Raw genomic sequence first — 22,244 nt, forward strand, 5'->3', positions numbered from 1 at the left:
GAAGAAACATTGATTTATCTTAATGAAATATTTTAAATTCACCATTTTTTCTGTTATAACATTTAGAAAACATACATCATAATACATTTTTTTTAACCTTTGTAAATCAAAATCTTTAAAAAAAAAAATTAGTCATTGAAATTTTTAAAGATTTTAAAATTAAAAAATATATAATAACAAAACTTTGAAATGTATTTAGGTTTGTCTTGTAAACTCACTTCATTTACAAATTCACGTCCTTGGTCTGATAAAACCCGTTTTGGACTTCCGTGGCGTAGGAAAATTTGAACTAGTCTGGAAGCCACGTCGGCAGCACTCTTGGATTTGAGTGGGAATGCCTCAACCCATTTTGAAAAGTAATCAGTTGCCGTCAAAATGTATTTGTATCCGGAATGGGTGGTTGGTAAAGGTCCCATTAAATCAACTCCTAAAAGTTCCCAAACTTCTTGGACCTGTAAATTAACATATTTGAAAAGACGGTAATCAAAATAAAAACAATTTTTTTTTTCTTTCATTCAAATTTAATAATTAAGTAAAGTGTCAATCCTTTTCAATTGAAATTATAAATCACACATACAGTTAAGGTCATAAAGAATGAAATAAGACATATAGTACCTACTTTAATTGGTTTTAATTCAGCTGCAATCTGGAGTGCAGGTTGTTCTTTTTGGCAACTATCACACTCCTTTATCTATAAAATCAATAGAAATCTATTAAATAACAATTCCTAAATAGGTTAAAAAAATAACCAATTATCATCAACTTTTATAATTATGATCTCTAATAAGTGTACGTAGTATTTTTGGAAATAGAAAAACCTAAAACTTACCGTACATGCCTCACTTATTTTTGAAAAATGTAATTATTTAAAAAACACCTGCAAATCATTAAATATTAAAACAAAATATCCATAACATACAGCGTGTTTAAAATGGTAAACACAATGGTATAGTTGTTAGATTGCTTAAAAAAAAAAATTAATGACACTTTCAAATTAAGGCAGCACTTTTTCATAAATATAAATTTGAATTACTCAATATTCCATATAATTAATGTATGTGGCAAAAGACCGGGGGACCCGTGACGCGATCGTGGCTTGGAAGCGGCTGAGGTGCGGAGATAAAAGGACGTTCGGGGCGGAGAAGGAGCACCCCCCCCAGCTGCTGAGTCGAGTGCCGATAAAGGGCAGAGCTGAGACCCTGGAGCAGTTTGGAGACGGGGAGCTACTTCTGAGATGGGGCATTTGAAGACATTGAGCTGCGGACCTGTGGGGACCACCAATCATAACGGGCTGCTTTCAACAGGGAGTCTGGGATGTATGCACTGCTGGGGTCACTGCCTTAACTGCGGAAGGGAAACGATTTCGCAGACATTGAAGGGCCATCACACGCTTCAGACACCCGCGTTCACCGGTGCAGCCCACCTGGGTGCCGGATATGGATTGTCAAAGGCGTCGATAGTGCTGAGGTTTCAGCGGATCTGAAAGGGTGACCGTTGGGAGCAGGGTTCGCCACGCAGATTGGAGACCCGAAGAGCTGACCTGCGATTATATTACCGAGGGCCGATATCAGAGCGAATTGCCAGGAGGGCTGAGATACTAGCCTGAGCGGAGAACGAAGAGCGCGGCAAGGACTGGAGAGTTTAATGAGCAGCAGGGAGAGGATGCTGGACGGGAGACAGGAGTGTGACCTGGTGCATGGTGAGGTAGATGTGGATCGACGCTAGGCCTATACCACCGATACAGAGACAGTATGGGGAAGACAGATGCCAGTCAAACGAAACTGAATTTTGAGAAGGCGCGGAACCCAGGCACCACAAACAGGTCCACCCCACGAGGGACGGAATGGTCCGCAGGAAGGAGCTGCGGCGCCAGAAACAGACGTCCAAAGTATCCTGCAGGATATCCGCCATGGCTTCGCCACTGTTGTTGAGAAGGTAGACCGCATGTCGACAACAATGGATGCCATAGTCCACAAATTCTAAGGGCATGAGGAGCGGCTAACAGCAGAGGAACGGCACATATCAGACGTGGATGATGTGACCTCCAGCCAGGCCATGCGGCTTGGCCGGATGGATAATCTGTTGAGGGTAATTGCTGCAAAGATTGAGGACTTGGAAGCGCGCAGTCGGCACAAAAATTAAGCGTACTGGTAATTCCGGAATGAACCAATGTTGGACGCTTTGAGGAATATATGGAAAAGCTTCTTTTATCCTCGGTTGCCACAGAAGCATTCTCCAGCTAGTTCATTGTAGAAAGTGCCTATAGAGCTCTTGGAACGTGGCCGCAGCCGGGGGGGGGGGGGGGGGTCCGAGTCAGATTATTTCGAGACTATTAAACTACAGAGACCGCAATGGGACTCTGCGTGCTGCCAGAGGCAAACAGACTCTGACGTATGATGGGAATTCATTTTCCATATATCCTGACTTTACGCCCATGGTACAAGAGGAGAGGCGTAAATTTATGGAGGTCAAGGCTAAACTGAAAAAGGCACAAATTGACTATGCGTTGCTTTATCCGGCGTGCCTCAGGGTGACATATAAGGGAAATAAGCACTTCTTCACCGCGCCGAATCAAGTGGAAGACTTTGGTAAGCACCTGAAAAGATATAATCGTACTGGTTGCGGAGGTCCAGCTGTGAAGCGGTTGGTGTCGGAGAGAGAGGCAGAGTACTCCCTGGAGGCTAATGCAAAGGGACATGAAGGGGTCACCCTCGAGACTTTATTGTACACTGGTTTCGAAGTGGCAACCGTTGAGACTGAGGCTGAGTACTGTTGCTACCTGATGATCTAAGCAAGCGAATTATCTTTTGTGCCGGGCACCCCTCTGGCCCCTGGAGCACAAATGTTTCCTTGGGTTGGGTGTGAGCTTCGGCTTGTTTTTGGGGCGAGAGGTGATTGTGCGTCTACTTTGTGGAAGCCCCCATCGGGTATTACCCTGGGGTGGTTCGCTACGCATCCGAGATGGGTGATGTGGCATATACGATTGTAATGGTTGGATTGGGGAGGGCAGGGGGGGGGAATACATTGCTGGGAATTTGGGGCTGCTTCAGTGGGAGGGGGTGTGAACCAATGGGGAAGTTGATGGTTACAATATGTTTACCTCCAAGAAGGATGCTAATGAACATGGTCTAGGGAGGATTTTGGCTGAGTTCAAAGTTGTGCATCTCGGATTGTCAAAGAGCCTATGTGATATAATAGGAGGGTTGGCACCATACCATGCTGGAATAATACTTGGGGGCATGTATGTTGATCAGGAGTATGGCTGATTGTACGGTAGGCAGTTTGAATGTTGTCACATGGAATGTTCGGGGGCAAGGGGACACGCGGAAGAGGCGAGAATTGCTTGCGAATCTAGACAGGCATCAAACACACATTGCCATGTTACAGGAAACACATTTTACTCCACAGGTGGATGGAGGGTTTGCCACCAAGTGGGCAGAACACAGGATTTTATCCTCCTAATCTTCTTATACGCGTGGGACGGCTATACTTAAGAAAAGACAGGTGGCCTTTCATCTTGTTGGTTCAGTTGGGGATGCACAAGGGAGATATTGTATAGCGTGGGGGAGATTGGGCTCGCTGTCGGTTACACTGGCCTGTTGTTATGGGCCAAATTTGGATGACCCTGCTTTTTTCAATGCACTTTGGCCCAAGATAATTGAGACGGGCTCCTATAATCCAGGGTGTGATAGATTGCACCCGGCCTCCCACCATTACAACAAGGCGCATGTGGATACTCAGGGACACAATTGATGAATATCAATTGGTAGACGCTTGCATGCACACACGAACTTTGATGAAGGCACACATTACACGGCGCAGGCAGCATCATGGGCGAGACTTGATTATTGGTTGTTGTCTAGGGGGCTGGGCCACGTGAACTAGAAGGTGCAACATCTGGCCAGAACATACTCTGATCATGCTCGATTTCTTCTCACGCTGTCCTACACGGACCTCAGGGTGCCGAGAGGTGCCTGGAGGTTGCAGGCCACCATGCTGCTGAAAGAGGTCTTCTGTTGAGGAATTGCTGGAGGAAATACAGGACTTCTTTGCCCATAATAAAGGCTTAGTCGACAGTGTAGTAATTATTTTTGAGGTGTTAAAACTAACGATGCGAGGGTTCTGCATGTCCAAGGTGTTCGGGGTGCTGAAGAATCTCACTAACACATTATACAGGCTGGAGAGGGAGGTAAAATGGATGGAGGAGGAGATGGCACGAAAACCATCTGCCACGTTTCAGAGACACACTCACATAAAAAAAATATAGCTACAGCGGAATGGGAGACATGCTTTCAATGGAAATAATGGGGGGCATGCTGCTATGGAGAGGATGACAGACCGGGGAGGTTCATGGCATCCTCATTTAGGAAAGCTAGCTATTCTAATCATATCCTGGAGATTGAAGAACTTGAGGGTGAGGTGTACAGGGATACAGCTAACATTCTTAGCACATTCACGAGGCATTACAGGCAATTGTATACCACCACCAGAAAGGATGACTTAGATATGGAGGGTTTCTTGGGGGATGTGGCGCCGGGGTCGCTTATTGAGGTGCAAAGATAGTTTTTATGTGCACCGTTTGAGTTGGACGAGGTTCTGGAAGCTATTATGGGTATGCAATCCGGGAAAGCCACTGGAACGGATGGCACCCCTATTGAATTTTATAAGACGTATATAGATATTATGGACCCCGTTCTGAGTGAAGTCTACTAGGAATCGCTGGAGGTGGGCACCCTTCCTGCATCTATGAGGGAAGCACTTAAAGTCTCGCTGCTGAAGCCGGGGAAATTGCCTCGGCAGTGTGATTCCTATAGACCAGTATCCCTCCTACATTGCGATACTAAGGTAATAGCCAAATTAATTGCCAATCACCTGAATTTGCTCTTGGAAAATTTGGGAGTCCCGGAACAGTCTGGCTTTGTGCCGGGAAGGGCAACATCTGATAACTTACGGACACTGTTTGCGATTCTTATCAATGTCTCACCTGATTTGCCTCTAACGGCCGTTTTCCTTGACGCCACTAAAGAGTGCAATTTGGGAGAGTGGAATTATATATTTGGAGTAATGCTACGAATGGGCAAACCCAACCTATTTTTGTCCTGGATCAGACTACTATTATAATGTACCAATATCAAAGATACTTATAAATGGACACAAGTCGCCGCCACTTACAATCATGAGGGGTACCCGACAGGGGTGTCCACTCTCTGCACTAGTCTTTGCCATTGCAGTCGTTCCGCTAGCAGTGAAACAGCGTAAACATTTTAATGATAAGGCATTGAGATGCAATCTGCGGCAGATCCTTATATCATTATACGCAGACGATATTACATTATATATCCGGAATCCTCAAGATAATTTTAACCCGACACTGCGGGAGTTTCAAGTGTTTGGGAAACTGATGGGGATTCATATTTACTGGAACAAATCCAGTATATTCCAACTAACACAGGGAACGCCTAAATTTACATTGGATTACCCCTTGGAGTGGTGTGATAAGGACCTGCGCAAATTGGGGGTAAGAATGACGAGGGTCAAAGACGACCTTTAAAGATTCAATTATGGTAGTGCAATAACACAAATTGCATACTGTGTGACCCGATGGGTCACGCTCCCCTTGTCCATGGAGGTGGCGAATCTCTTTGATTAAAATGGTGCTCCTGCATCAATTAATCTACTTATTTCAAAATATCCCGTTTTAGCCAGGGAGAAATCTCTTTACGACGCTCATGTCGGAGCCAACGCAACTGGTCTGGGGAGGTCGGCAGCCGAGGCTGCAATGGGAGGTGCTTAGTAGCCCATACTCACAAGTAGGATTTGGGGTGCCACACTTTTTTAACTATACTACCTCAGCGCGCAGGACCACTACACTTGGTACTGGGTGACACAGCCAAAGTATATACCACAAGTGACGGATGAACATTGGCTTGCACATCCGATACCAATATTGCACGTAGGGATAAGACCCCAAAGATGGTCACTTGCACGCTCGAGGCTTAGCGTCAAATTTGGCCCATTTTAAAGACACACATGCAGTACGCGGCTTTGTTACCACTCACGTACCATCCAAATCTGCCTTTAATGCAGGAGACAATGTGGCATAAGTTCATGGAAGAAATGAATATTCTGAACTGGGGTGACTTGTATCACGAGTGAAGGTTTCACACTGCAGGTCAGATGTTGCGGTGTCCAAACCAAAGCCCACTTGATCCGTTTCTGTATATGAGTTTGAGATAGGGTATTCGAGCTATTACTCCGAACTTCGAGTGAACCAGTGGCGTGTGCTCCGGTGCAGGTAATTTTGAAGTGCAAGAAGGCGACACGATTGGTCTCATTAATTTACAGAACAGTACACAGTCAAAGGGAAATAGCTGACCCGCTCTCTCGTGCACGATGGGATGCGGAGCTTACTGAGAAGCTTTCAGATGAGAAGTGGGAGTATTGCTGTATGAAGACTAAAAGAGTGGCGGCCAGCAGTACACTCTGAATGATACACTAACATTACCTGCCTAGACTATAATACACACAGGTCTAAATGTATAGGTATCGGCTGAGAGAGACGGATAGCTGTGCATCATGTGTGGACCCTGGGGGACATTTTCTGCACCTGGTGTGGGTGTGCCCACAGGTAAATGCCTATTGGCGACAGGTCTTAGAGGCGCTGACTCATATGGTGCATACGCAGGTTGACCCCACACCATAGATGGCGTTGCTTGGGTATGTCAAGCCGATACAGCCAGCACATAGGAAACATGGGGAAATCGGGCTCTTGATAGCAAAGAGGAGGGTTATTTGTGGATGGGGCAGGGGCCGAGCACCAAAATTGAAGGATTGGATTACTGATCTTGTGACATGCCGAGAGAAGCTTGATACCTACTCTGAGTTATTGCCTAGTGTTTCTGGTCCACGAAACATATGGGCCCCCCTGACCAGTAATTTGCTTGAGTATGCGCTGGTGACATTGGGACCGAAGCCAGGAGGGTTGTCACACTAGAAGGCCGGAGGCTGCGTGTCTGGATATGGAAGAGTACTGGAGCACAGAAATGAAGAGTTGCTGAGTTCTCAGGTGTCGGCCACACACCACTTTGGATAGTAGACTGGAAGGTGTGCTGTGAAAAAATATTAGGAGGCTGACCTACGTGGTTCTCATTGATGATTAAAGTGATGGTGGTGTCATTTAGTACAGTACTTTTGCTACTTGGCCCTCGAAGGTCTCACTGAGTTACTGCCATGTTGAGAAAGTGTATATGTTTATGGCGACAATGCATCAGAAGACATTATTGATGTCTTACCAATGCATTGTGTATTTATGCCACATTTCAGAATATGCAACTTTTTGGTAAAAATAAGAAAAAAAAAAAAATAAATAAAAAAAAAATCCTAACTCACCCATTGTTCAATATCAATGGTCATATGTGGCCAATAAAATCTGCTGGTAATACTTTTTGAAGTTTTATTTATCCCAGTATGGCCACCAATACGGGAAGAATGAAATTCAAAAAAAATTCTTTTTGCAGCTTCTGCACCTTTGATCACTTTTGTGCTTTTCCCTCTACCATTGTACACCAAACTGCCATCTATTAGAAAAAGCAAAAGATAAAAGCATTACCAAAGTATGCATGTCAAATAGAAACAAAATCTACAAATTTATCTCTAAACATACTCAAACATATGTAAGTAATTAAAATATGTCTAAAAACTAGTTGATTCAAAAAACCCATATTTTTTTAACACGGGATTTGGTTATGAAGCCATGTAATAGAAGCCATATTTCTAATATATATATATTTTTTTAAATGTACTTTAAAAAATAAAATGTTAAAAGTTGCACAATTACAAATTGACCGTAAAGGGCTACGAACAAGGGTTGGAACCTTAATGGCCACAACAAAACAGGCTGGTTGTTTTAGTTTGTGAACTGCTTATTTCAAGTGAGGAAGTCATAAATTTAACATGGAAGTTTTGGCGGCTTGCTTGTGACGGGCTTGGAGAATCTGTTTGTCATTTGGAATTTAGCCTGTAATATCAAAGGCATGCATATTCTCCCTTGCAATTAAAATGTTGTGTTTTCAAACACCTTTCCGTGACGACGTTTGTGACACCAAAAGGATGTTGGAAATGGAGTAAGGGGGGGAACCAGCGTTGATTACTTGGGTTGACGGCCTCTGGTTGGAGACCAAGGGTGCACACAGATATGGGGCTTCCCAGTGGATTCCTGTTCAGAATCGCAGGCACCTCAATGTGTGCGACACTGGGTGCATGGCTGAAGAACAAATGTTACTTACCTGTAAACTGTGGTTCTCCAGTATTGGTGTATTTCATAGATTCATCTGCTTGAAAATTCCCGTCGCCGAAGTGGGAGTCAAAAAGCAATAAGACTCATCTATTTTAATATACAAGACTAAAATCCATATATAACTCAACATTATATATTTCATAACAACATACAAAATAAAATGTACCATAGGATAAGATTGACACATAGAAATGGATTGAAAAAGAAATCAGTTTACTGATATATCCATGAAGTTTTTATAGTCCAAACTTCAGACAATGAGGGTCAAACACCCTCTCGAACCTTCTCCTCAGAGGCTCCGGACCTCAGATGTTATTAGCACAAGAGTAAAAAAAGAGTCTTAGGCGGAGAAGAGAGCCTCTGAGGGGAGGAGGGTGGTTTCGGATGTGAATCTATGAAAGACAACAATCCTAGAGAACCACAGTTTACTGGTAAGTAACATTTGTACTTCTAAAGTATTGGGGTGTCTTTCATAGAGTCACATGCTTGAATAGACTAGTGAACAGTAATCATAAACCGTTAAGTTGCAGTCTCAAAGTTGCATGAAATACAATGACATAGCATCATAGAATCAAAAAAACAACCCTAGGAGGAGGGAATTAACAGAGGCTCAACATATTCAAAAAGATTTAGAAGAACTGCTTGGCCCACTGCAGTATCGGTTTCGTTGATTGCCTCCAGGCAGTACTGACTCGTGAAAGTGTGCCTGCTGGACCACGTAGCTGCCCGGCATATCTGATTAATGGGCACACCATCGAATAAGGCAGTTGATGAAGGACATCGCCCTTGTATAATGGGCCCACACTCATGATGGAAGAGGTTTTCGAGGTTTCTGATGGCATAAAAATATTGAAGAAGAAATCCAATGTTCAATAGTTGGTTTGGTAACAGAATGTCCCTTACAGAATCGCCCATAGGCAACGAACAGTTTGTCAGATTGGAGAAATGGTGCTGTTCTGCTGATATAACATTTGAGGCACCTCTTTAAGTCCAAAGAATACAGACTCTGTTCCGCTGGAGATTGCGGATGAGAAAAAAAGTGTTTAAAATCACAGACTCATTAAGATTGAAGTCGGAGGGCACATTTGGCATAAAAGATGGGTTTGTTTGAAGGATAAAACAGTCTGATTTAAATTTGAGGAAAGGAGGCTGGATTGTGAAATTGTGCATGTCACTCACTCGACTTGAGGAAGTCAGAGCAAGCAGGTGGGCAACCTTCCAGGTTATGAATTTAAAATCTGCTGCGTGGATTATCTCAAAGGGCGCATTTATAAGTTGCGCAAATACGATGTTAAGACGCCATGTGGGTGGAGGAGGCCGAATGGGTGGAAACATCTTGAAGAATCCCTTATAGAACTGTTCATTCACTATAGAGGAACAGAGAGAGGAAGAGCCGTCATGGCAAAAAAGAGAAATTGCTGGAAAAAATACTTTGACTTCAATGAGAAAGTCAAGAGTATGGCAAATGCAAAAAGAAAGGCAGATTGTGTTCCGGAGAGGCGTGCACTGGGTGGATGTTAGCAGACGAACACCAATGGCAGAAGCGTTTCCACTTTAGTTTGTAGGTATTCACCGTGGAAGGCGCACGCGCCATAGCAAGAACCTCTATGTAGGCAGGCAAAATATTTAAGTGACGAAATTCAAGGCACTCGGGTTACAGGCCGACAATTTTAGCAAACTGGGATTCAAATGGCAGATACAAATGTTGTTAATCGTGAGAAGATACGGCCCGGGAGTGAAGAAGGATATGCTCGCATTGTGAGCAGAGCAGTAACTCTGAGAATCATGTGTTCCGAGGCCACAGGGGAGCAATCAGGAAAATGTGAAATGGCTGTCTCTGCATTTTCCACAACAGTCGAGGTACCAGCGGGATTGGTGGAAAAGCGTAGGCCAATATCTTGCAACAGTCCCTCTAAATTGTATTCCCGCACAACCGGTTGTGGGTAAGCCAACCTGTGTAAGGCTGGCATTTGCTGTTCTGTGGAGTTGAAAAGAGATCCAAGCACGGGTGACACCAGAGTCTGAAGACGAAATCCAGAGTCGGCTGATGCAACTCCCACTCGTGTATCGATGACGTGGACCGTCTGAGAGAATCAGGCAGAATGTTTGAAATGTCTGGTAGGTGGTCTGCTGTGAGCATGATCTGATGGAGTATGAACCAAAGCCTGAGCTATCTGTGAAAGCATCAGAGATTTGTTACCGGCATGCTTGTTAAGTGCTTGCTGGTGGTGATGTAGGTTTGAATGAGTACTGATTTCTCTAGCCACAGGAGTTCTAACAATTTGATTGCACAGAATATGGCCATCAGTTCTAGCATGTTTATGTGCAAAGAACATTGGGACAGATTCCACTTGCCTTTGATGGACAATCCTAGAAGGTGACCGCCACACCCTTCCAGGGAGGCATACGTGGTAAGGACGAGTTCTGGAGCCTTTGCCAAGCATGAAGTCACATCTGCGAGGTTGCGTACACCAGCACAGAGCTTGTTCGATGAGAGAGGTTACGAAGATACGGTGACTGAATGAACCGGAGAAATGGCGCAACTGCTTGTCCAGTTCTTACTGAATTGGACGTCTCCTCATTCTGCAATGCGGGATCAAAAAAAATGCCGGAGGACGCCATCCACAGAAAGGACTTCTAGATGCAGACTGAAACAGACAGGTTTGATCTGATGTGAGCTGCGAGGAGCAGGATCCGTTTCTGCCGGTGGTCCGAAACAAAAGCCATGGCCATGGAGGGATTGAGAGTAGCGCCTATGAAAGCTGTGTGAAGAGGCGGCGTGAACTTATTTTTTGTATGTTGACTGACATTCACAGAGAGTGGAACAGAGTCCGTAAAAACTGAGTGTCTAAAGATGCATGATGGTAAAACTGAAACTTGATGAGACAATCATCCAAATGTGGGAAGATTTTAATGCGCCGCAATCGTAGATAGGCCATCACCGGGACGAGGACCTTCGTAAAGACCCGGGGGGCGTAGCGGAGACCAAAGTGCATGACTCTGAATTGAAAGTCTATGTAGCCTACACGGAAGCACAGGTATTTTATGTGGCGTGGTAGAATCGGGAAATGGAAATAGGCATCCTATAGATGAATTATCGACATAAAGTTGTGGATAGAGAAGATGAATAATTTCCCTCAGTGTAAGCATGCATAAAGTCTGATACTTTACAAACTTGTTCAGAGCCCTCAAGTAGAGGATAGGGCGCCACTCTCCATACTTATTTAGAATGAGGATAAAACGTGAATAGAAATCCAGCCCCTTGTGAGTCTTTGGAATGACTTAGATTGAAGATTTTTGGAGCATGAGTTTGATCTGATGGAAAAGCTCCTTGAGATGAGCGGGAGGAGGACTGATTTTGGGGCTGTTTCGAGTGAATTTGACAAATTCCAGAGCATGGCCTTTTGAAACAATGTCCAATACCAAACGTTCTGAAGTTATTTGTGACCAATTTGAATTTAATTTCGAGATTCGTCCTCCAACACTGATGGGGGGGGCCTTTAGTCTGTTGTTGATAAGACTGAGGAAAAATGCTGATTTCCTTGATTGTTTGAGCGGTATTTTGTTGATCTGCCACAAAAGGAGTAGGTGGTGCTGCGTCAACGAGCACCCAGAGCAGGCTGTTTTTTAAACTTAAGTGTGCCAAAGGGAACGAGCTAATTCTGTGTCCTTATTTATTATTTGGAGCACATAATCTACGTGCTGGCAAAACAGCAACTCCCCATCAAAGGGCATGTCTAGTATTTTTGCATGTAATTCATGGAGAAAAGAAGTAGAGCAAAGACAACCATGCATCCTTAGAACAGCTGCACAAGCTAGCTGGCGAAAAGCAGTTGAGGGAATATCAACAGAGCAATCGATGATCTATAAAGATGCTCTTTCTCCCTCATGACGTATCTTGAGAGCGTCCTCTCTAGAGTGCTCTGGGAAGAGGTTAATGAAACCAGCCTTCTCGGACCACATTTGTTGGTCGTATAGACCCAAGATGGACATGGTATTCGCTGCTGTGACAGTTGTAGAGGAATTGGTTTAATTATTTTTACAAATGGCATCCAAGCAACGACCATCAAGGTCAGGTGAAGGGGTAATTAGAGAAGAGTGATTGTTTGAGTGACGTTGTGCCAAGCGGGTGATCACAAAATACGTCTTTGTCTGGGATAAAATGCAAGCAGGAGAAGAGTCTGGAGCCTTACATTTTTTCTCAAACCTCGTGAGAACTGAAGGAATTTTATTTGGTGTTTTACTCAATTTCATACCCTTGTTCAGATAAAATCAACTATGGGCACAGCCCGAACATGCTTCTGAAGCTGAGCTTTAGAATGATATAGAAAGCAATCCTCCTCTCTCACTAACATTGGAAGATGAAAACGCTGTGCCGCCCTTTCCATCAACCTGTATTATCAACAGGAGGTGAATTCATTGGTGACCCCGGAGGCAGAGCAGGCGAATTGATCTGGTAATGGTCCCAGTCAGCCATAGAATCATGATCATCGTCACCCGGGAGTTCACCTTCTTCTGTAAGCGGAAGCATTTCAGAGTCACCCTCTGTAGGAGGTACTTGTAAAGGGACAGATTGTGTTGGTTCCGCCAGCGGCCGAGGAGGAGCTGGAGTATTTGGAGGCGATTCTCGATGAAAGGCGTGGGAATAAAATGGGAAACGCCGTTTGTAATCGTCCTGCATAAATTGGAGATTAAAAATGAGGGATAATGGCAAATGTGCCATTTGAATCTGCGCAGGAGGTTCCTCCTCTTGCTCCTGAGAATAATGGTAATCCTGGTCCTGATTGTCAAAATCTTGACTTTTTATGAAAAGGTCAGATGGACTGCGAGCAGCCCGTAATGTTGTATGTATGTCATCCTCCGATGCAGAATCATAATCATTGGCAGAAGGAAACAGTTTTGGCGGTGGTTGAGTTGTTGGTGGCACTGTAATGTAATCCAAAACAGCCTGGCGACGCAACATGAGCGAATCGTCGACAGCAGCAGGCGTTAGCGTAGAAACAGGCACCAATGGAAGAGATGCAAGATTTTTCTTAGACGAGAGACCTGCCATAAAGAAAAGAGACAACACCGTCGAAGAAGCAACCGTGGACGAAGCCACCGTGGAAGAGCCCAACACCGTTAACTAAGCCACCACCGTCGACGATGTCACAAGCGTCGACGAAGCCGCGGTCGACAACGCCGCCTTCGACAAATCCGCCGTCAACGAAACCTCAGTCGCCCCCGTTGAGGAGGATATCTTCTTCAAGATTGTCGATGAAGATTTAGATGTTAACGTGACAGCCACAGGTTTATTAGTTGTCAACGAAGATATAGGAATCGTCGACAAGACAGCTTTCAAAAAGACAAAAACAAACGTCCACAAAGATAGCGTCGACGAAGCTACCAACGAAGGCATAGGGAACCTGCTGAAACCCGTTGTTAACGTCATTGACAAAGTAGTAAAAGCTGCAGATTTATACAACGTAGTGACCGTCAACGGTCTGGCACGTTTATGAGAGGAAACATGCGCTGGGAGAACCACAGATGCCCGAGAGTGTGATATCGGGAGCGTGGGCGTAGCAGCATAGTGTATTGGCACTTCAGCAACCTACAAAACTTGAAGCTTTCTCTTTTTAAGAAAGGGGAAGGGAAAGTAATGCACACTGAGACGCTTAGAGGATGCTCCAGTGCATCCCAAAGCCACACTTTTGCCCTCAGCGAGGATTATCTGAGACTTTAAACTTCTGTATCCACACAAGGAGGCGGCCCTCTCTATCCTTTAGTCTTCTGAGAAAAAATCCTGCAAATTATGGAGTTTCCTACCAGATATTCAGGGTAGAGGCAGTATATAGACTTCTCGTTAGGGTCCTCTGACTAGAGACTCTACTTGACATAAGAAGCGCAAGGATGGAAAATAGATATCTAACTTGAAGACATCAGGAAAAGTGTATGATATACAAAACCTGAGGAAAAAAATGTGCAGAGCTCAGGGAGACTCCATTCACACGACATGCGTTAGAAAATCAGAGGTCCAGAGCCTCTGAGGAGAAGGTTACAGAGGGTGTTTGTGCCCGATTGTCTTGTAATTGTACTATAAGAACGACCTGGCTATGTCAGTAAACTGCTTTATTGAAAAATCTATTCCTATGTGTTATTATTATCCTATGTTACTTTTGACTTTGTATGTTATTTGAAATATATAATGTTTATTTATATATGTCTTTAAATGTTATATATTTGTACTTATTTAAGTAGATGATGCTTATTGCCTGTTGTATGTACTGTGTGACTCACACTTTGACGACGGGGGAAAGACACCACAATACTGTAGAACTGGTTTCCCTTACCGTCAAAGAAGCTCACATTGAGAACAATGAAAGGCGAACAGACAGTGTTATTTGGCATTGTAATAGGCAGTTTGGGACAAACGACAAGGTGTTATTGGAAGGCTGTAACGAGTCGAGTCTGTGCCAGGCTGATGGAATTTTGATAGATATCAAATAAAGGCCCTTCAGATATTTAAAAGTAAAGCTGAATAATATGCGATATGTGTTATTAAAAAAATTGATATTTAAATATAAGTTAGAGGATACCCAAATAATATTTTTTAATTTAAACAAATCCCTTAAGTGCATGTCTAGCATAAAGTTTTAATACATAAACAAATATTTAAAAAAATAGAAATACCGTCTATGGTGAATTTTTTCGACAGTCTACGTAAGCCCTGCTTCTGGATTTTGGTGTAACCTTCCGGATACACATTACTGCGCACATAAGCAAGAAGCTCATTGTATTTTGTAGAATCCATTGCGCCCTAAAAGCAAAAGAAAAAAATTAAAGTTAGGAGGACATCATAGATGGCAGTACACAATTTTTCCATGATAACATTTGTATGAAATATGGTTAATTTTGTACACATGCGTTACAAACTTATGCTTTAAAAAACTGGCAAAGACTTGGAGCCTGAATTTTGTTTTTCAAAGCACGTACCAGGAGGCCACGCAACTAGGAAATAACTGTTAAACAGCACAGCAGCAGACCACACATATCTAGAATAATTTCATGCTCTGGAGGGCAGCGTGACAGTCAAGCAGAGTGGATGTTTAAAGGCTAAAATGTGAGACTTCAATGGCAACCCAACCGGACCATAAGTGGACGTCATGGACTGTTTATGTCATTGTCACCTCCAGGGGTACAACATCCATGATTATGCGTGAATGAGCGGGTCTTTAACTCCGGGGCAGCTAGCTAGTCTCATTACGACCTGAATCCGAAGCTGGGGGGACTCACATGAAAATCTACTATGTTGTTAACACAAGGGGAAAGAATAATGTTTCAATTAATGCTCCAAATGCTACGTGCAAAGGTTGGGAGCCCCTGCTTCGAGGTTGAAAGCTTTGACACAGGTAAGGATATTGATTTAAAATTAAGGGAACAATCACAGTTTGTATAACACCCTCATTAAAAGTAGGTAGAAGTGGTGCAAGGGATCACGCATAATATTGTAACCTGAGAATCTGTGATATAATAGAGGATAGACACCTACATGAACACCTTTCTGACTATAGTCCTTAATTTGTTTACATATTACTTTGTAGATAATTAATGACAAGGAGGAGGTAACTTACCTGACCACTGATGTACACTTCAGCCATGTCAAGGACAACTCCATCATCAATCCAGTTTTCAAAGTATGAGGAGCACTCGAAAGTTAAAAAAGTCAACTTCTTGCCCAGTGGCATCAACTCCATGATTGGTATGAATACGTTTTTGGTATTCATAACACCAAAACTTCAGGTCTGCCACCCAGCACTACTGTAGACCCTAAAAGGAAGCACATTGAAGACTCTTGCGTAGATACCAACTCTGTTGTGGATTGAAAGAAAGGTTTTTGTGATGCCCAGTCACCCTCAACCCATCAAACAAAATTGATGATCTAGCGGTTACCATCTGGATAACACAATTCTTTAATTAGAGTAGATCCATACGAGTCCCACAGACCGCGGACAGAGATGGTGACTCAAGCAGGGCATTGTGCCCGGCAGAGGTAGTTCAGGCTGCAGATCCCTAGGCAGTGAGCAATATATTGAACCCTGATCACATCTTACACCCCAGGTAACCGTAATAAAAAATGGACCATTGGTTAGCAACTTGTATGGCTCCCATAATTTTGAAACGTCTTGTCTAGGAGGTTAGAAGCTGGTAATGGCTGATATTTTAAAGAATGGCCAAGAAGGGGAAATTATCCATCACGGCAGAAGTGTACCCTTCTATGGCAACGTTGGTAGCAAAAAGTATCCGTGATCCTAAAAAGGGCATGGACCATTAGTTGAGGTTGTGACTGGATATACTAATGGACAATCCGGGACATCATGCCTAAAAAAGTAATATTGTGGATGTTTGAAAGTCATAGTTAACGCATATGTATGCAGAGACCCTATCGAGCTCTGAATGCTGAGGAGAAATTTTTCTTGTGAATGCAATTGAAGCACTTTCAACAGAATGTTGGCAAATGTAGATGAACAAAGTTAAACCATTGTTAGAGCACCAGGCAAAGTCTGAAGCAGTCCACATGGTTGTAGCCATTTTTTTTAAAACCAAAAATAGTAAAGTAATTGTGTAAATTGTTAACAACTTCAACTAGTTTGAGAATCAAACGCTTCTCCACCCAGCGTGTTTTTTGTGCAGCCAGGCTTGGCAGGGGGTGCTGGATAGTCCGTCCCAAAAAACAAGAGTCCTCCCGGTATGCAGTATCACGCAGAAGACAGTTACAAGAACAAATAAATTTTTTGATTTTAAACTACCACATCGTCCAAATACCAGATTGTACACATACCCCTGGGGCGATCGAGGAACAGGAAACAGTTCTTCGAAAAACCAACAAGGTGTGAGTTCTGAGTTTCCAAGATCTATAAAAAGTGCGATACTATGATTTTTTGGTACACTATAGTGATTATTTAAAGTGGTATGCATGTTTATTTTTTTTAAGAAAATCTAAAAGACTTTAAGTTAGAGTTTAGAGATCACCCTACTGATTTGGAACGTAAAAGTAAACTTTCCTTCCTTAGGGAAAACATTATATTAATAGACAGAAGATTTAAGATGTCATGCAGAAAAGGACCATGATGTCCGCTACACTCCACCCAGGGCGTTTCATCATCAACATGTTCACGATGAACAACATGTAGGATATCGCCCATCGCCCACTGATGCAGTGGCTCACTTACCACCACTTCAACATAGAAGGTATACGTGTTCTCATGGACCTTGAACCGTGCAAGTACTTGATGGTCTGCCTTGAATTCAAGGATCCATACCTTTAAATCGTTATATTTATGCCCTTCACAGAATTTTATTTCAGTTACAGTGGAAAGCACATATATTTGTGTTTTCCTCGCTCACTTTCTGTCTCTGCTCCCATCCTTGGTGCATAAACCAGTTTATGAAGTTGGTGTTGGAGCAGCTGCGATGTAAAGCCTTCAGACTGATAGTATATAAAATGAAATATGCTTATAATGAACCCATTTGTACTCAACACTTGCACGATCCACTGCAACAAACTGTAAACCATGTATAGTGCCGGATGTTTGTGGTCTACTAATCCAAGTAATATCTCCTTTGCTCTATGTATATGAAATTCAAATAAGACTCAGTCCACGCACATGTGAACTTTCCTTCTCGCAAATTGAACAGGAGCATGGACTAAATGCAACGTACAGTAGCAAAAGCAAAATATCGGTTTGTCATCGGGCACAAGTGGTGGAACTCCTAACGTCATGAATACAGTTCATATTTCTGCTTCAGATCCATTACAGGGCCCTTCATCGCCTGAAGTGATCACACCTACTTAGAGGCCACACTTATTCACAATTCAATGGCCTTTAGGAGGAAGCCATGACAGGAATGAAATGCTGATTCTCTCACATGTAGGCGTGGATCTGTTTGCCAATTTTCTGCTCCCAACCAGACATTTAGCGATAATCACACGCCAGTGGTTCAGACGGGGATGCTCGGTGCATGGCTATATCTAGCAGCGGAAAATGTTGTTATGAAGAACAGTCTGTACTAAAATGGGCTTATTTAATTACAGGATTGTTTGTGGTGAAGTGTCGGAGTTGGGTCAAGGAACAATTCTGTGTATTCCTCAAAATAGACAACGTGACAGCAAACCGATACATAAATAATCTAGATCGTACCGAATAAAAAGCCCTATAGGATCTGGTGCAAGATCTATGTGAATACTGTCTGTCCAACATGAGATGGCTATAGGTGGAAGACCTTACGGGAACGTCAAACAAATGTGAAAACAACCGCTCCTGCCATTATAAGGCTACCAGTGTTTGTAAAGTAGACCACAGGGTATTCTAAAAACTGTAGTAACGTTGAGGGACTTATTCATAGATATGTTTTCATTCTTTACTGGATTGCCAACAGGAGGCAAATTACAGATGCAGCACGGAAGCAATTGGAGTTGTTGAATTGATTCAGGTATGGCATGTGGAGCATGGTTCTTAATTTACCCCATTTAGAATGTGAATAAGAGTTTAAAAACAAATGATGACAACGCTGGCGGATCAGGAGGTGATGCCCACAATATCGAGGGTACAAGGAAGGTTGCCAGTACTATTGAGACCTTTTGTGATTTTTCAATGGGTGTGCTAAAATTTCATAATATCCTCCTTGATTATAAAGGTAATCCCCTTCACCTCCTTTTCACATGAATTCCTCACCTGCACGTCTAGCGAGTAACATTAAATACATTCATTTTGAAGGAGTTTGGACCGAGAATAACTTACTTTTAACAAGTTATTGGTCATAGAGATCTGGCTAAAAATTCCTGCTCAAACTGTTCAAGATGTGTGAGTTGGTGACTTTGACAAAAGAAAGATCGGATTCGGGATGATGTTGTCAATTTCTTAACTTCTTTGCCTGATTTTGTTGAAACCGACAAAAAGTCAAGATTTTTTGAAATTCAACACGTTTGGATCGGAAAGATTGGCTGGAAATTTACCTGAAGATGGTAATCCAATCATACTATCCCTGCCTAGCCGCCGTTGGTAGTACACCCGATGGGATGTGAACAAAGTATTAAAGTAGTTGTAAACATGGATAAATAATAAGTACTTGTACAGAAAAAAGATGTCAATAAAACTGGCAACTATTCTATGTTTTATATCCTGGTGCAGGGTTTCCAACATGAGGAAGTGTAATCTCACTGTCCTAGTTCACGCATAAGGGTGTTCCATTTAATATATTTGTAAGACATAATTGTAATTGAAAGTAATTGTCCTAATCTGCCTTTCCAACTGGCGTCAAATCATGTTTGGTAATAGGGCTCGAGGCTTATGAAGAGGCAACAGTAGATATACGTCCACAGTGAGTAAGACAACTGCTCAAAGCTCACAATAAAGCCGACGATGCAGTTTCATTACCTGCGATTGAGAGATGATTTTGCGGGGCTATGCATAAGAAATGAAGAAACACCGATTAAAATTGAGCCTACTCTGTTAGTGGGGCAATGCCATCCATAGATTTCTGTATAAGGCTATTGCTCAATAATATCCATAATTCGGGAGATTGTTACTCGGATTCAAAATTTTAAAAGATTTTATTTCATCTCAGTTACATAACTGGTATCTTTGTTGTTGGTCAAGCTTTGAACAAGCCTAATCCACAGCCTCACTCAATAACATAGAATGCAAAATTTCCTCTTCTAAAAAGGAAGTGTTCAATTCTATTAAGGATGTGTAGGCAAGGATTCGACCAAGTGATCATTCAAAGCACATACCAGAAATAATACTTATGCATGTGAAATTACATATTTTAATTTATTGTGATTGTACTTGCTTAATTGGATTGTTATCCAGGCTTCTATTTTGTTCTTCAAATGACTTGTTCATTAGGAGGATGAACGGTTTGTTCAAATATTCGAGTTTTCAAAGGATTATTTGATTTGGTTGAGGATGAACGTAAACATCGAAGATCCCAAAAATTGCTGCATGTGATCTTAAAAGCTGAAAAAGAAGGCCAGAGAATGTTTGTTGAAAAGGGATTTAATGCAATGCTGCACAAGTGGACAATTTTGTTGTATATTTTCAGTTGCCATTTTGCAAAAAATACTGGAAAATGTTTTTAATTGCAAATTTATAAAAGAATAATAGAAATAAATTTGTTAGAAATAGAAAATGATAAACCTTTAATCTGCATAGGATTATAGAATAGGTAGTTTCCTTTTTGATAGATTGAAAAAGTTCGATTTTACAACAGGTTTTATGTCTTAGAGAAAATAATTGAACTGTTAAAGAATGGTTTCCGCAGGATGTTTAAAATGAAGAGACAGTTAACTTATAAAAATGCCTGGCCATGATTTAAAAAAAAATGCATTTATAGGTGTTGGGTGATACAGAGAATCAATTGGTTGTAAAAGTAGTCTCCTGAAGTGTAAAGCTAAACTTACACAAAACATATTGGTAACCAGATAAGTGAGACATAACTTAAGTACTATATTAATAGGTGTTAAAAGAAGTACTACAATGGCAGTATTCTCTTTCAATTTACAGACGATTCACACCGAAAGTGAACATTACAAATGCGTTTAGTATTTTCATTTTAGAGGAAGCAAATGATTAACTTTGCTAAGAAGGAAAGAAGCGTGAACTTTAAACGTTTAGTAAGAGTTGTAGTTAATTTCACAAAGTCTGATGGCAGCACAAAACATGTATTAAAGAAAAATTTGGGCTATGATAACAACATGTATATTTGAAGCTGTTAAAACTTTTTACTAAAATAGCCTTTGGGAATGGACGACAGAAAACATGCTTCTTGTGTTCCAGGAAATAGCATACCAAACTTACTTCCATGTACAATGATTAATGAAAATACTACCTTTTGACGAAAATCTGGTACCTCCTTTCAAAGTTTTTCAAGGAGTTGCTTTTGGATTGTAAATTGGTGCTAGAGTGGGAGGAAAAGTGAAATCGAGAACGAAGGAAAATTGTGTGCTGCGTGATGAATTTAATGAAAGACACACTGTCTGAAAATTTAAAGAGTTAATTAGAGGTTAAAAAATATCAATTTCCCTCCAAACAGGGTCCTTGTGGCACATGGTGATAATGTAAGATTGACTTTGATCGATGCGTTGATAAAGCAAGCTATTGGAGAGATAAATGGTGTCTGCACCGTTTTGCTTAGAAGTGGAATCTGCAGCGGCTGGTGGTAGGACTAATGTAGAGGAAAGGATAAGCATCTCTAAAATAAATATTTTCAACCTGTAGAAAAAACGAACAATACACCTTTTTACAAAACAAATATTAATGAGTACAAAACATAGTGAGTATAAAAATGAAATAGAAGCTAATGAACCTATATACCATTTACAATGCCAAATTGAATTTACTCTCAGCAAAAACAAACCAGACATAAAAACATTAAAATCTTGTTCATGTACAAGTAAAAAAAAAACCATTTATATAGTTTTGTCTATTATTTTCTAAATTAAAGCATACTCTCAAAGCAAGCAATGAATACAAGTAAACATGATAAAATGGTAGGCTATGTATAAAACCATAAAGGGATAATGTTGACCGTTGACATTATTAATACATTTTCAATAATTGACATTGCAAAGTATAAAATTTCACAATTAAAAATACGATTGAAAATACTGTTATGTGTTTGCCACATTTGTAATAGCACAGTTTGAACAAAGTATGAACCTTTTTAATTAACGGACACATTTACCAAAAAGTCAAATAGCTCACAGTTTCTCATTTATTTTTAAGGCTGTTAAATCAGGATAGCACAGCTCTCACACAATAGAAAGCGGGCAGGCAGAAGAGATATAATTAAACAAAAATTAAACTCACTGTGAAATTGCTGGTCCGGGATGCTAAAGGTTTTTACTTACAAAGCTGGTCTAAAGTCTAAAAAGTTGGTGAAGAAAAATGGCATTTAAAAAATGTTAATT

General features: G+C 41.7%; 1 protein-coding gene across 1 annotated transcript in view; it reads right to left on the reverse strand.

Moving 5' to 3' along the window:
- LOC146854823 (uncharacterized) overlaps positions 1-16,029 on the reverse strand; it is a 33,120-nt gene extending 17,091 nt beyond the window's left edge. Inside the window, exons 1-6 of the mRNA XM_085651048.1 lie at positions 15,907-16,029; positions 14,966-15,092; positions 12,689-13,342; positions 7,390-7,577; positions 620-691; positions 219-452 (exon numbers count right to left, since the gene is read on the reverse strand). Of these exons, the coding sequence (XP_085507174.1) occupies positions 219-452; positions 620-691; positions 7,390-7,577; positions 12,689-13,342; positions 14,966-15,092; positions 15,907-16,029 (1,398 nt within the window). The remainder of the gene's footprint in view (positions 1-218; positions 453-619; positions 692-7,389; positions 7,578-12,688; positions 13,343-14,965; positions 15,093-15,906) is intronic.
- Positions 16,030-22,244: the final 6,215 nt, after the last annotated feature.

The sequence above is a fragment of the Triturus cristatus genome, chromosome 4_1 (genome assembly GCF_964204655.1).
Source record: "Triturus cristatus chromosome 4_1, aTriCri1.1, whole genome shotgun sequence".
Taxonomy (NCBI): Eukaryota; Metazoa; Chordata; class Amphibia; order Caudata; family Salamandridae; genus Triturus; species Triturus cristatus.